General features: G+C 36.3%; 1 protein-coding gene and 1 pseudogene across 1 annotated transcript; both read right to left on the bottom strand.

Moving 5' to 3' along the window:
• On the bottom strand, window positions 1283-2308 carry LOC102168280 (olfactory receptor 4A47). Its single transcript, XM_005690226.3, has one exon. The coding sequence runs from the start codon at window positions 2257-2259 to the stop codon at window positions 1312-1314; it is 948 nt and encodes a 315-aa protein (XP_005690283.2). The 5' UTR covers window positions 2260-2308; the 3' UTR covers window positions 1283-1311.
• On the bottom strand, window positions 12695-13606 carry LOC102177822 (annotated as a pseudogene).

A 14706-nucleotide genomic window follows, 5' to 3' on the forward strand; every position in this document is an offset into this window, starting at 1 on the left:
ACCTGGACTGGCGATTCATTTCATATATGATATTATTAGACAATTATTTCATAAAAATCAGCATGGAAAAGATCAACAATTAAACGAATAAATAAAAGAGACTAACAGACAATTCTAGGGAAAAAAATACAAATTACATCAAACAAGTGACAAGATGTCCAAATCCAATTATATCAAAAGGATTTGTGGTAAATTATAAAACCAAATTTAAAATAAATTTAATCTGATTATCATATGCCATCAGCATTTATTAGGACTGATTTTGAGAATGTGGACAAAAATATTCTCACAGACTGTGGACAGGAGTGTAGGTGTTTGTACAACTTCAAAGATGGCAATAGCTATGACCATCAATATTTTAAATAAGTGTATTACCTGAGCATTGATTCAGACACAACACATATATCAACAACTTCACTTCCAGGAGCTCATACTGGCACACATTCAAAAATAGTTTTTATTGCGAAATTACTTTTCATAGAAAAAGTTTAGGAACAACATGAAAAAGAATGGAAACAATTTCAGTATGTCTCTATAAAGGAGTATGATGTAGTATGAGAAAAATTAAGGATTAGATCTAAATGGACTACTAGGAAAATACTTCACAGCTGTTACTAAAAAAGCAAAGTTTACCTACACAGAAAAAAAAAAACATGTATTTAAATACAATTGCTTTTACATAGATTATTACCAGATGGATCTTAAGAAATAGAGTGCCACTGCAGACGTAGACTAGAAAATATATTGAGAGATAAATAGGAAATGTATTCTACACTTTCTCCCATTTTGTATGATTTGCACTTTTACTATTTATTATTATCTATTTCACTTCAACTGTTTAAAAAAATTAGAGTTACATGAAAAGTTTGTATATAATGCAACTGAAATTTTATAAAGAACACAGAGTATATAGCATTAAATACTTTAAATAGCATAATAAAAAGAATAACTTAAAAGACAAGAATCTAACTAAAAATAAATACTGTCTGGAAAAAATTAAAAAAGGAAAAATGCATAAATTGGTTAAAAATTGGTGTAACTATATAAAATTTCCTCACTAATCTGTTATATGATATTGGCTCCTTCAATATAAGCCTTACCTCTTTCTAGGTACAGTGATAACAAAATATTACAAACCTTACATTCTGCCATGGAGAGGAACTATTCATGTTATGAACAACACAGTTGCATGGTTATAGCATAACTTTTTGTATTATAATTATAAATTCTTTGAAGAAAAAGAAATCAGCATCAGATCTGAGAAAGCTACTGAATTCCAAGGAAGTGGTCTCTGATGTCAAATGCCCCCCTTCATGGTGGCCGATGCCCTTTTTTACCATAAAATGCCATGTTCCTTCTCCAAAGCTTATTCATAGCATTTGTCATCTCTGAGTTTCTCAGAGTGTAGATTAATGGGTTCAGCATGGGGGTTATGACTGTGTAAAACACGCTCAGTGATTTGTCAAAGGGGAAGGTCTCAGCAGGTCTCACATACATGAAAATACAGGGAACAAAGAAGCAGACAACCACAGTGATGTGGGAACCACAGGTCTGGAGGGCTTTCCGCCTCCCTTCCTGACTCAGGTTCTTCAGAGAGTGCAGGATGACTCCATAGGAGACGAGCAAGAGCAGAAACACTATAGTGCAGATCAGTCCTCCATTGGCCAGCACTAAGAGGCCAATGACATAGGTGTCAGTACAAACGAGTTTCAATAGAGGGTACATGTCACAGAAAAAATGATCAATGATATTGGGGCCACAGAACGGGAGCCCAAAAATAGTGCTAAGTTGAATAATTGAGTGCAGAAAACCTCCAACCCAGGACACCACCAGCAGCACAACACACACCCATTGCCTCATGATCACCAAGTAATGCAAGGGCTTACAGATGGCCACATAGCGGTCATAGGCCATCACCAGCAGAAGGAAGACCTCCGATCCACCAAAAAAGTGCTCTGTAAAGAGCTGGGTCATACAGGATTGGAAGGATATGGTATTTTTCCCCACGAACAAGCTTGAAATCAGTTTGGGAGAAATAGATGAGGAATAAATGACATCCATAAATGATAAGCTGGCAAGAAAAAAGTACATCGGTGAATTCAGGGTCTTACTAAATGTTACAGTCACCACAATAAGCATGTTGCCCAACATGGTCAAAATGTAGAAGAACAAGAACATAACAAAAAGAACTTTCTGCTCCTTTGGATTCTGTGTGAGGCCCAGGAGGACAAAGTGAGTCACATTGCTTCTGGGTTCCATCTACTCCTTATAGGTGCTGACTTCAGATAAGAGGAACAGTTTACCTATAAATCAAATCAAACAATTAAAAACACCTTGACATTGATTATAAGCTTAATGTACTTTATTCACTCAATGTGTTAAACCTGACATTAGGATCATAAAGTCAAATAAGAATGTTTCCCTATTCTCAGTGATTAGATGTATAATGAGGGGTCAGACCATACCAACTAATTTTATAAGGGTCACTATAAATATATTCATGGATAAGTGTTCACATTTCCAGACTATCTATAATCAACTCTGGATCTGGGAAGGTTTCTCAAAGTAAACAATACTTCAGCTGAGTTTTATAGGAAAAGTGAGATAATAAGAGATAAATAGGGAACTCCATGAAAAGATGAACCACGTATAAAATCACAAAAGTGAAATATTTAAGTAAAGAATCACTTAAGGTAACTTACACATTCAAAGTGGAAAATTTAGGAATAAATATGTGTATGCAACTATCTTATTGACATATCCAAACAGATATCAATTTAATATTTATTAAAATAAATTTTAATCATATTTATTAATACATTTTCAATATTCCACAATTAACCTATTCCTTCCTAAATGTTCTCCATCTCATTATGTGGTGGAGAATAGTTTAATAAAAGGAAATATTAACATTGTAAGAATACCTATCATTTTTATGCCAAACTATATGTTAGATGTTATCTCCATGCTTGGACCTCTCAGATGGCTCAGTGGTAAAGAATCTCCCTCCAAGCAGGAGACAGGGGTTCAACTCCTGGGTTGGGAAGATCCCCAGAAGGAAAGGGCAACCCACCCCAATATTCTTGCCTGGGAAATCCAACGGACAGAGAAGCCTGGTGGGCTACAGTCTATGGGGTGCAAAGATTTGGATATGACTTAGGGATAAACAAATCATGCTTACACTGATGTTTCATGTCTCCATATGTATAAGTGCACGTACTCTGTGCACTTATAAAATCACATTTAATGTATAAAATTTAGTCTTCACAGTAAGAAATATTAACTTCCTTTTTTAAAGAAACAGGCTTATTATATTTGATTTCCTCAAAATCATACATTTTTCAGTGAGAGAAATTGAATTTTAAACTAGTTCACTTCAGAAATCTTGTGATTCCAGGAAAAGCTTTTCAACTTTTCAATTCTTATAAATCCAAGTTTGCGATTTCCTACATAGTAAATAAATTTACACAACTGAAAAATCTGGCATCTACTATTAACTGTTATAAATTTACCTTTTGGATTCCTGTTCACAGGCAGCAAGTAGCCTTTTCAACTATCTCGTAAAGACATAGAAATGTCTTCAATCCAGTGTGAACACCCAGGACAAAATTCTGCATTATTCCTAAAAATATATTTGGTTTCACATGACTATGTCAGCCCCTAAACATCCATCGACAGAGGAATGGATAAAGAATATGGAATATTATAAAAAATGAAATAGTGCCATTCACAGAGATGTGGATGGACATAGAGACTCTCATACAAAGTGAAGTAAGTCAGAAAGAGTAAAACAGACACTGAATAATATCACTTACATGTGTAATCTAAAAAATGGTGCTGCTGCTGCTGCTAAGTCGCTTCAGTCGTGTCCGACTGTGTGCGACCCCATAGACGGCAGCTCACCTGGCTCCCCCATCCCTGGGATTCTCCAGGCAAGAACACTGGAGTGGGTTGCCATTTCCTTCTCCCAGTGCATGAAAGTGAAAAGTGAAAGTGAGGTCGCTCAGTCGTGTCCATTCTTAGCGACCCCATGGACTGCAGCCCACCAGGCTCCTCCGCCCATGGGATTTTCCAGGCAAGAGTACTGGAGTGGGTTGCCATTGCCTTCTCCGTATTAACTGCTAGGCGTGCTTATTCAGAAGAATAATTGCCTTCCTTCCAGCTTCCACTTTCAGTAAGATGTTCTTCATTTTATTTGAGACTTCAAACATCATATTTCTAGCAATGTAATATAATTTCTGGTTTTATATATATACTTCTCTCAGATGATACATGCTTTCTCTGCAGCCCTCCTTGTTCTCTTCTTGGAACATTGAGATCACCTTTTATTGTTTGTATTTCTACCAATTGTAGCTTAAAGGCAATTTAGGATTCTTCTACCAGGCAGCCCAAAACTCAGCATCTACCCACTACCCAATCTCAAAGCCACTTGCACATTTTTTGGTATTTAGTATATTCTTTGTATCAATATCTTTATCAGTTTGCTACAGCTTTTATAACAAAACAAAAACTGGGTTGAATTAAAAAATGGAAATTTATCACTACACCAAATTCTAAATCAAGGTGTCAACAGTATTGGTTACTTCTAAAGGCTATGAGAAAAGGACTTGTTCCCTGCTTATTTTCCTTGGCTTAAAGACGATCGGATTTAAGTTCACATGGTGTTCTCCATGTAAGCCTATCTGTATCTGAATTCCCCTTTTAATAAGAAAACCAGTCTTGTTGCATTAAGGCTCACGCTAGTGATCTTATTTTAAATAAATTACCTCCGTAAAGAACCCATTTCCAGATAAGCTCACATTCTCTCATTTTAAAGATTAAGACACCAACATATAAATTTTAAGAGTACACAAAGTAACCATAACTGTGTCTTCAGCTCTATCATATAAGCCATAATAATTACTGTTCCAGATATTGCCTCCCCAAGCTCATGTATTACAATTCTCCATGTTCACTCAGCTCAAGACTTTATATTAGCCCTCAGATAGGCAAATTGCTTTTCCATCTCTATAGTTCCATTTATTCTTTTGTAGAATGTAATTTCAGAGATCAGAAACATTTTACCTCTAAGCTGATGGAACATATTATAGAATGGTACAACTACTTACTGTTTACCAGCTACTTAACCTCGTGTTACATTTTTCAGATAATGTAAACTCAGAGACATCTGAGAGTGTCTACTAATTCATTAATGGTCAGGCCCTATACCAGGAGTGATACTATCAGAGAACAAAAATAGGAGTGTAACTGTGGAAGCATCTTTTCATTAACACTCTCCTTCTTTTCCAGCTAAAGATACCTCTTGAGGTAGAAGATGGCTCCTGACTTCATTTAATTCTTTAACCTTTTCATGACAAATATCATATAAGTCTTAACCAGCCATGTTCGGATCTTTTCCACTTGATACTCAGTGATATTGAACATCCCTTGAGGAGCTTTCCATTTAGCAAACTATTATATTTCATCATAAATGTCTCTTTCTACTCCAGAGACCAGTTTATATGACATGAAAGCCAAAAGCCTTATGAAACTGGGTTTTAGATGAACTTCATCATTAATATGTGTGAATCAAATGTCTGTACAATTCTTCTTTTAGAAAATATATATGATTTTTAGCATGAAAGATATTTCAAAGCCTGTAACAAGGACAGGGAGGCCTGGCGTGCTGCAATTCATGGGGTCGCAAAGAGTCGGACACGACTGAGCGACTGAACTGAACTGAACTGAACATATACTTTTATAAATCTAGGTGTAATACTTTAAATAAGTGAGTCACCACTCTGAGTCATAATTTCCATAATTGTAAATGAGATTTTGATAGATACTTGAGTTTTTGTGAGTATCTAGTGGGCTACATATACGTATGTACCAAAGTTCTTGAACCAACATGGATAATCAATCTTCACTTTTTTTTTTCAAAATATCAGAAATTCAATTTAAGCATATCAGCAAGCTTATACCCCTCTGAAATGTAAAACATGGTGAGAAAATAATCATTTTTATTCAACTGTTTTCATTAATATAGACCAAAATATCTTAATGAAAAGAAATACCAAAACTAGAAGAACATCTATAATTTCACTTGTTATGCAAAATTATGTTCAAATGTTACATCCATATATATTTACAAAATCAGATACACACATGCATATATATAAACATGTGCTCAGTCACTTTAGTCACATCCAACTCTTTGTGACCCTATGGACTACAGCCTGGCAGGCTCCTTTGTCCATAGGGTTCTCCAGGCAAGAATACTGGAGTGGGTTGCCATACCCTCCTTCAGGGGCTCTTCCTGACCTAGGGATCGAACGCATGTCTCCTGTTTCTCCTTCACTGCAGGCAGAGTCTTTACCACTGAGCCGCTGGGGAAGCCCATGTATACTCATATAAGTATATGTAATTATATTTGTATAATATATAATTATATCTCATTTTGTCTAAGCCCATGTATACTCATATAAGTATATGTAATTATATTTATATAATATATAATTATATCTCATTTTGTCTATGGCCAGCAGGTTTTTTTTTAATTTTCAGCTCTTAGAAACTCAAGCGATGTGATGTCCTATATACTGTAATGTAATGTAAAGTATCACATTTTATGTTTACAACAAAAAAAAAAATCTCCAATTTAGAGTTTTAAAAAAATTGAGGCTCAGAATTTTAAATCAACTTTCCCAAAGTTACCTGCTTTTAAATGACAGACCTGGAATTGGAATCTAACTTTGATTTATTTCATTTTCTCTATGGTCAGCAGTTTGTGGGGGTTTTTTGTTTTTGTTTTTGTTTTTAATTTTCAGTTCTTAGAAACTGAAGCGATATGATTTCCTATGTACTGTAATGCAGAAATTTATACAAATGCAAAACCTCGTTTCCACTATTAACTGTTAAAGTCTTACCTTTGGAAACGTGCTCACAATTTGAAGGAGGATTTTTATCTCACTCATGAAGACCTAGAAGTCTCTGGGCCATCTGCTTTACTCATAGAGGGCAAAAAGCTGCATTGTTCTTTGAAGACATATATGATTTCATATGCCTTTGTCTGTTCATTTTCTCCATGGTCTTCCAAGTATCTCAGAAAATTATTACCTACATTGTAGCTTCATTTCAGAGAAATCATGATACAAGAAAAACTAAAAATTTTCCCATTAGAAAATTTTCTCAGAAACTAAGGAAAAAAAAAAAAATCCTATGTCATCCTGTGTCTACATATGAAGATACCAGTAACTATTCTACCAGGGAACTTTTTATCTTTTTCATTCTGTTCTAGTAATATCAATAAAGAATAACTACCATTCTGATGTTTAACCAGTCTCGTTCTATTGTACTGGTATGGCCAAATAGTTCTACTTTAGATTTGGAGATGGCATTCTTGTGTCTTTTTTATATCATGGTTTAAGCCTTCTAAAACATCTCCTGCATTCATTACATTAGCTCTTAAGAGGACAACATCTTCTACTTAAACAAGAAAATGTACCTTCTCATGATGTTAATCATGGAATCCTGCAATTGGAATGTATCCAAATCTGATTGCTGTTTAATTAAATTCAATGGGATTTTCCACCAAACCTTAAAAGAACATCTACATATTAAAAACAAACAAAACCCTGTTAAACCAATCGCATCGCATAACTAGGGTAACGAATATGTAACAAGAGAAAAACAAGCAAGCAAACAAACAGCCTCAAAACCATTATGGAAATATTGCCAGCTGAAAATAAAATATCGGCCCTGTCATTGTGTTCCAATGAAAATGAGTTTGACACTTTCTCTACTTTGCCATAGCAAGACTTTTTGTTTTCTTTTACCTAATCAACTTTTTTCTGTAGAAGTGTGAAGTTGAACACATGAAATTCTTATCTCCAATGTAGTTGCAATAGCTATCTAATCATTCATTATTTTTTTAAAAATTGAACATTTTTTCCAGGTTTTATTCTATGAGCTATGGATATAATAGTTAATAAAACAAAAAAAATTGGGATAAACTCAGCTTGCATTCACATAAAACTCTAATAATAAAGTCAGACAATAAAAAATGGAACAACTTAGGAAGGTAATTCGAGTTTGAGACTTCTAACTATAAAAAATCCACTATTAGAAATGGACAGATCCTGTAGGCTTAAAACCAGTAAGGGCATAGCTAAACTCAACATCATCAATCGACTGGATATAATTGACATCTATAGACTACTTCATCCAACAACAGCAGAATACACATTCTTCCAAGCAGGAGCTAACCCTTTCAAAGATTCTTTAAGATTCTATCAGATTATCATGTACCTTTTCTACTTAAACTCCCTACGGCGATTCCATCATCAGCTAGGAATCCTGACTGCTATACTAAACTGATCTAAACTTCTCCATTTCAATTTATCAACAAGAATAAAGGTCACCATCATCAATTTCAGAAGCAACCAGTTAGCAAGCGTCCCTTTTAGAAACGCATTTGCTCGTTATTTGTTTAGGCTGTGCTGGGGGTTCCTTGCTGCTTGCGGGCTTTCTCTGGCTGTGATGAGCGAAGGCTACACATCGCTGTGGTGCACAGGCTTCTCATTGCAGTGGCTTCTCCTGTTGTACAGCACATGCTCTAGGCACATGGGGGCTTCAGTGATGGCAGCACGCAAGCTCAGCCGTGGTGGCTTCCAGGCTCTAGAGCACAGGCTTAGCAGTTGCGGCACCTTCCTGGACCTGGGATCAAACCTATGTCCCCTGCATTGGCAGGCAGATTCTTATCCACTGTACCATCAGGGAAGTCCTGCATTTACTCTTAAAAGGGGTAACTAGAAGTGATAGCCTTTTATTCGGAAAATATTTATTAAGCATTTACTCTATTCCAAGTCTATTCTATGTACTGGACATCCAGTAGTGACTGAAACAGCCAATACCTCTACTACATGGAGTTTACATGGTAATTAGAAGAGAGATAATAAACAAGTAAATTAAGTAATCAGATGATGAAGATGCTGTAGAGAAAAGGTAATAGAGTGATGTGATACAGAGCAATTCGGGGAGATAGACAATGATTTTATAGTGGGGGCTGAAGAATACTTCTAAGGAGATGACAGGTGAAATGCAGTCTGAGCAGGGATCATGATCCAACCAGATGGAGGTCTCAAGGAAGAGTATTGGGGGAATAAAGAAATTTAGTTCAAAGATTCATGGGCAAAACAAGGCCATTGCAGCTGGAGCTAGTGAACAGGTAAAGAATGATATAGGACAAGTTCAAAGAGATGTGTGTTTGAGGGGAGTGAGGGGATTGAAATTGGGTAGAGGCTGATAGACCAAGACCAATTACTTACAGTGTAAATTTGATTAAACGGATAACTTCCATTCTACCAAGCAGTTTAACTCAGCCCTTCTAAATTAATGCTTTTACATGACAGATACTGTAGAAATTAAAAGAAGCCAAAAAGAGCAATGGGGAAATCTATGCTGCTGACTACACCAAAGAGTCTATTAAAGATAACACCTGCTGGGAAGTGAACACTAGTTCTGGGGAAAGAGGTTGCTTAAGTACATATGTTTTATTTCACTTCCTCCTGATTTGAGTAGGAACTTAATTAATCATAACATTAAGGTTGTTGGTGATCTTTGAGTTAGAAAGAAGTTAATGACACTCACCCAGGTCAGATAAAACTTCCCTTCCCACATGGACAAATTCCTCTCTAGTGGTTTTAACCATGACCTTCAGCTCTGTGTCTCTCATCCTGGACATTGTTAGACAAATGCTGTAACTTCTCGCTCTTGGGTCTTCCTTGAACACACAGTCTACAGTGGTCCCTGCCATCTGAGTCACTATCACGTCAGGTATTTCATTTTTTTAAGCACTTTGCACTCTGAATGCAATTTTTAAATTTAAATTTATTTATTTTAATTAGAGGCTAATTACTTTACAATATTGTATTGGTTTTGCCATATATCAACATGAATCCGCCACATGTATATACGTGTTCCCAATCCTGAACCCCCCTCCCACCTCCCTCCTCATACCATCCCTCTGGGTCATCCCAGCGCAACTGCAATTTTTTATAGGTTTCTTACTTCCTGCCTACCTCCCTCCACTGGAGAGTGTTGTGAGCTGTGTGATGTGTGTCATTACTATGATATAGAGAGTACTCTGTAAGAGTGCAAGTTCTAAACCCAAGTTAAATAGGTTCAAGCCCAACCTCAGGTGTTGTCTAGTTGTGATCTCTGATAAATTATTTAAATTTTCCAAGCTTCAGTTAATTCTTCTGGAAAGCAGGAATGACATCATCCATTTTCATAAGGCTTTCATGGAGATTAAATAAAAACTTGCTTTGGCAGCACCAGCCAAATCATAGTAAATAGCAATAGCCTTTACTACAATCACTGATTCTTGCACTACAGATTTCTAATTTGTCATACAAAGTTTATCAAGTGTTGGGATCTTCCTGAACCTGATTTTAACTTTGGAGATGTTCACATTTTAAGGTGGATAGTTTAGAAAGTGAATCCCATGTTTCTTGCATTAATGTAAGGGGTTTTACTCTTAGAATTCTGGAAGTTCCTCATGACCTCCTAATATAATAGCTACATAGATTTGAAAAATAAATGTAAATTATACAGCTTTTTTTTTAAGTCAGACAGAAATGGGAAACTGAGGAGGATATGAAAGAAGTGGCAAATATAGTGACGATTGTCAAGCACCCACTGAGTGAAAAGCACTGTCATGGATATTTTGTATGCAATGTCTTCATCTAATGCTTGAAATAAACCTATGAAATGAACTACCATTCCATCGCACATATGAACTGAGACTAAAACAAGATCCCGTGAGCTTATGAAATACATGCAGTGTTACATAAACTAATGAGGTAGAATTCAATACCAGCTCTGTTAGTTCAAGGGAAAAAGTTATCTGACGCAGTATTGCTCATATAAGGAAGCATCTTTTTCAACTAAGGAACCAAGGTAAGATCCATGGAGGTCCTGATCTAGAAGGAACAATGCTCTTGCCAGTTCAAGAAGAGATGCAATCCCAAATCTGGCCTTGCTGGAAGGCGGGTCAGCACCAGTCAATATTTTTTTTTCCTTTTAAAAACATTTTTATAACATTTACCATGAGCTAGAAACCTCTTCAAGCACTTAATATCTGTAAACCCACTTAACTGGCCCCATATCATTATAACCTAGGCATTATAGCTACTGTAGTTATAGATAAATAAATTATGAGGTAGAAAGGTTAAATAACTTTCCCAAGTAACATGAAAACTCAGAAAGTCTGACTTGAGTCAATTCTTACCACTGCGCTATATTACCTTCCCTACACAAATATCTGGTCATATTCTGGTTGCCTGTTGTGTTGATCTCAAGTTAATAAAATGACCTTTTGGTCCTACAATCAGAGAGGTTTAGGGGAAATCATAGCTATAAGTGGATTAGCCCCAAAGCCTAAGGGGACATGAGGCCAGTGGAAATCAGAAAAGCAGGGAAGAGTGGTCAGTGATGGCCAAGAATGTTGGGAATCACTCCAGCCCCCCAGAAATGCTATAAGGCCAGTCAGCTCAGAGTCTTACTCTTCACAGCAGACGCAGAGAAATCATGTATTATCTCTCCTAATGCTCAGAAACATTAGATGAATGAATGATTCTACACAGTTACAGAGACTCCAGGAATGATATCTGTGATAGCTAATAGCTATGGAACACTTATTGGTGATAAAAGATCCATGAGGATTATTTACTTAATCCTGAAAAGTCTCTATCATTCTCCTGTAACTCAGAAAGGTGTGATTTGCCAAAGCTCATACTCTATGTGGTAAAGCTAATTTTTGATCTCAGATCTATCTTACTCAGAGACTACTCTTAACCATTATAGAATATTAAATGCTATCACACATTCCTCCAAACGTGTGTATAAAAATGATACATAAAGTCTCTTTCACAGAGAAAAATTGTAAAAGCAATGTTCTCAATATGAATGAATAGTTGAGATTACAATAAAAATGAATTTTATTGATAGTCTAAATAACTCAACAAGAATAGATAATAGATCTTCCCTTTGCAAGCACAGAGATTAAAAAAAAAAAAAAAGACCATAAGTAGCAAAATATTTTAAAAGTATTGAAAGAAAAGATGGAGAATAAAGGCCAAAAACATTTCTATTTTCTCAGAATACTATATTTTTGTTTGGCATTGCAAAGGTAGTAAGCATGCATTGCATGATCTATGAAGAACTGAAAGTTTCATGATTCTCAAAGCATATGCTATGAAAGGTAATCCCCAGGATATGCTTTAATCAGGTGATCAATTAATCGGTTGAGGATTCATATATTATCTACTGCACTATTATTCAAAGTGTATGCATAAATCACCCACTTAGAAACATCTGCATAAATTTATTTCGAATGTAGACATGCCAACCTCACAGTCCTACTGAATTAGAATCTCTAGAGCTGTGTCCTGAGAAAGTACATTTTAATGTGTTCCAAATAATTCTGAAAGTGTATCCAAGTCTGACAACCAAAGGGGCACTCAATAAATCTAAATAGGGTATCTGGACGTGATAAACAATTTTCTGCCTGAAATTTTCATTAAAGGATTTATATGCCAACACCAACATACTTTTACATATGGTATTCACTTGGCACTAAACCAGAGAAATTATATTATCTTTGTATTTAAAAGACAAAGTAATTTTTGCTGCTGTGATTATTTCTCAGTTGAAGTCACCTTTTGATCCAGAGCTTCTTCATAGCATTTTTCACCTCTGCACATCTGAGGGTGTAGATTAAAGGATTTAACATAGGCGTTATCATGGTATAAAACACAGCCACGGCTTTATCAATGGAAAAGTTGATCCCTGGACACATATATTCAAATATGCAGGGTGCAAAAAAGAGAATGACCACAGTGATGTGGGAGACACAGGTGGAGAAGGCTTTGCGTCTTCCTTCCAAGCTATAGGTCCTTAGGGAGCACAAGATGGCCACATAGGAGACCATCAAAAGGAGGAAGTTCAACAGGCAGATGAACCCACTGTTGACAACAACAAAGAGACCAAAGGTATGAGTGTCTGTGCAGACCAGTTTCAACAAAGGGTTCAAGACACACAGGAAATGATCTATAATGTTAGGGCCACAGAAGGGCAGGCAGACTGTAAACAGGATATGAATGGCTGCGTGGAAAAAGGCTCCAGCCCAGGCCATGCCCACAAGAAGGCTACACAGCCATTAACTCATGATGTTCATGTAGTGGAGGGGTTCACAGATGGCCACATAATGGTCATAGGCCATCATCGTGAGAAGGATAGTCTCAGCAGCACCAAAAAGATGCTTGGCAAAGATTTGAGTCATACACCCCCCAAAAGAGATGGCTCTTCTCACAGTAAGGGAGTCAACTAGCATCTTAAGGGTCATGGAGGAAGAACAGCAGCCGTCTATAAAGGATAAATGAGACAAAAAGAAGTACACAGGGGACCCTAGGGTCATCCTGGCACTGATGGTGATCATGATGAGCAGGTTGGCTGCCGAGGTGACCAAGCAGACAATTAAAAACACAACAAAGGAAAATTCCTGAAGCTTCACATTTTGAGTCGGGCCCAGGAGGAGGAATTCCATCACATTATTCATCCTCTCCATGAATTCCGTTCCAGTGACAAGACACTTCACTGGAAAGAAAGTCACAGTCATCCTCAATTATAACCCTTTTACTTAAGGAATAAACAATTTCACAGAGTGCCTATTTTCTTCAGTTTTACAAAAGCCAAAAACAAGCACAAAACCATAAAAAATGTTTTTATTTTGTATATCCTTTCAAGTGAAAATATAGGTGGTATTTATTTCGTTCTTTATGATTTACTAATTTGTTTTTAATTTTCGTTGACAAAAAAAATGTATAACTTTTAAAATCAGGAAAGGAAAACTGCATCAAGCTTTAACAGCCAATCCATGATGTGGCCACATAGGCGGCACATTCACAAGCACCCAGAGATATATGAGTTCTGTTCCTGGAAAGGCTGGACATGTCCACCAGTGAGAAACGGAGAGACTCAAAAGATAAGATCCTCATGAGCTGCATCTTTTCCGACCTCGCCTGTCTGATAGCTTTTCCACTTCCTCAAGACTGAGAAAGTGTGCCTCTTCCAGATCTCAGAGGCTGCAGTCGACGTCCATTATAGCACTGGTCACACTGCTTCACACTCATACCTCTTTTTTCAACAGTGTGTGCCATTGAAGGCAAAAATATGCGTTACTACAATCGCAATCTTATTCATGAACTGTTTCTCCTCCCCTGGTCAAAAAGTTAACATTTACTGAGAGAGAGAAAGAAAAAAGTGAAATAAAAAAGAGGAAAAGAGAAAGTGGGAGAGAAAAAAGAAGACAGGTAAAGTCAGAAATACATTAAAGAGCAAAGAAAGGGGAACTTAAAAACCCAAAGCCTTAGTTTAAATCTGGGACTTACACCTTATTAACTATATAACATTGATTCATTTAATCCCTCTTTTCTTCAATTTTTTCACCGATTAAAGGAGGGTTATGTATGACTGTATTTAGGGTTACTGTAGAGATTACAAGGTTTTAAACATTATTGTTGTTGTTGTTGTGTGATTTAACTCTTTTCATGAATTTATAACTAAAGAAAACTTCAAAATTCTCTCTAAACATCTCCAACAGGCAAAGATTCTGAAAATTCAAATTAAGGAGAACATGGATAAATGTCAAAAAGGAAGGTCCTCAGA

This window comes from Capra hircus, chromosome 15 (assembly GCF_001704415.2).
Source record: "Capra hircus breed San Clemente chromosome 15, ASM170441v1, whole genome shotgun sequence".
Classification (NCBI taxonomy): domain Eukaryota; kingdom Metazoa; phylum Chordata; class Mammalia; order Artiodactyla; family Bovidae; genus Capra; species Capra hircus.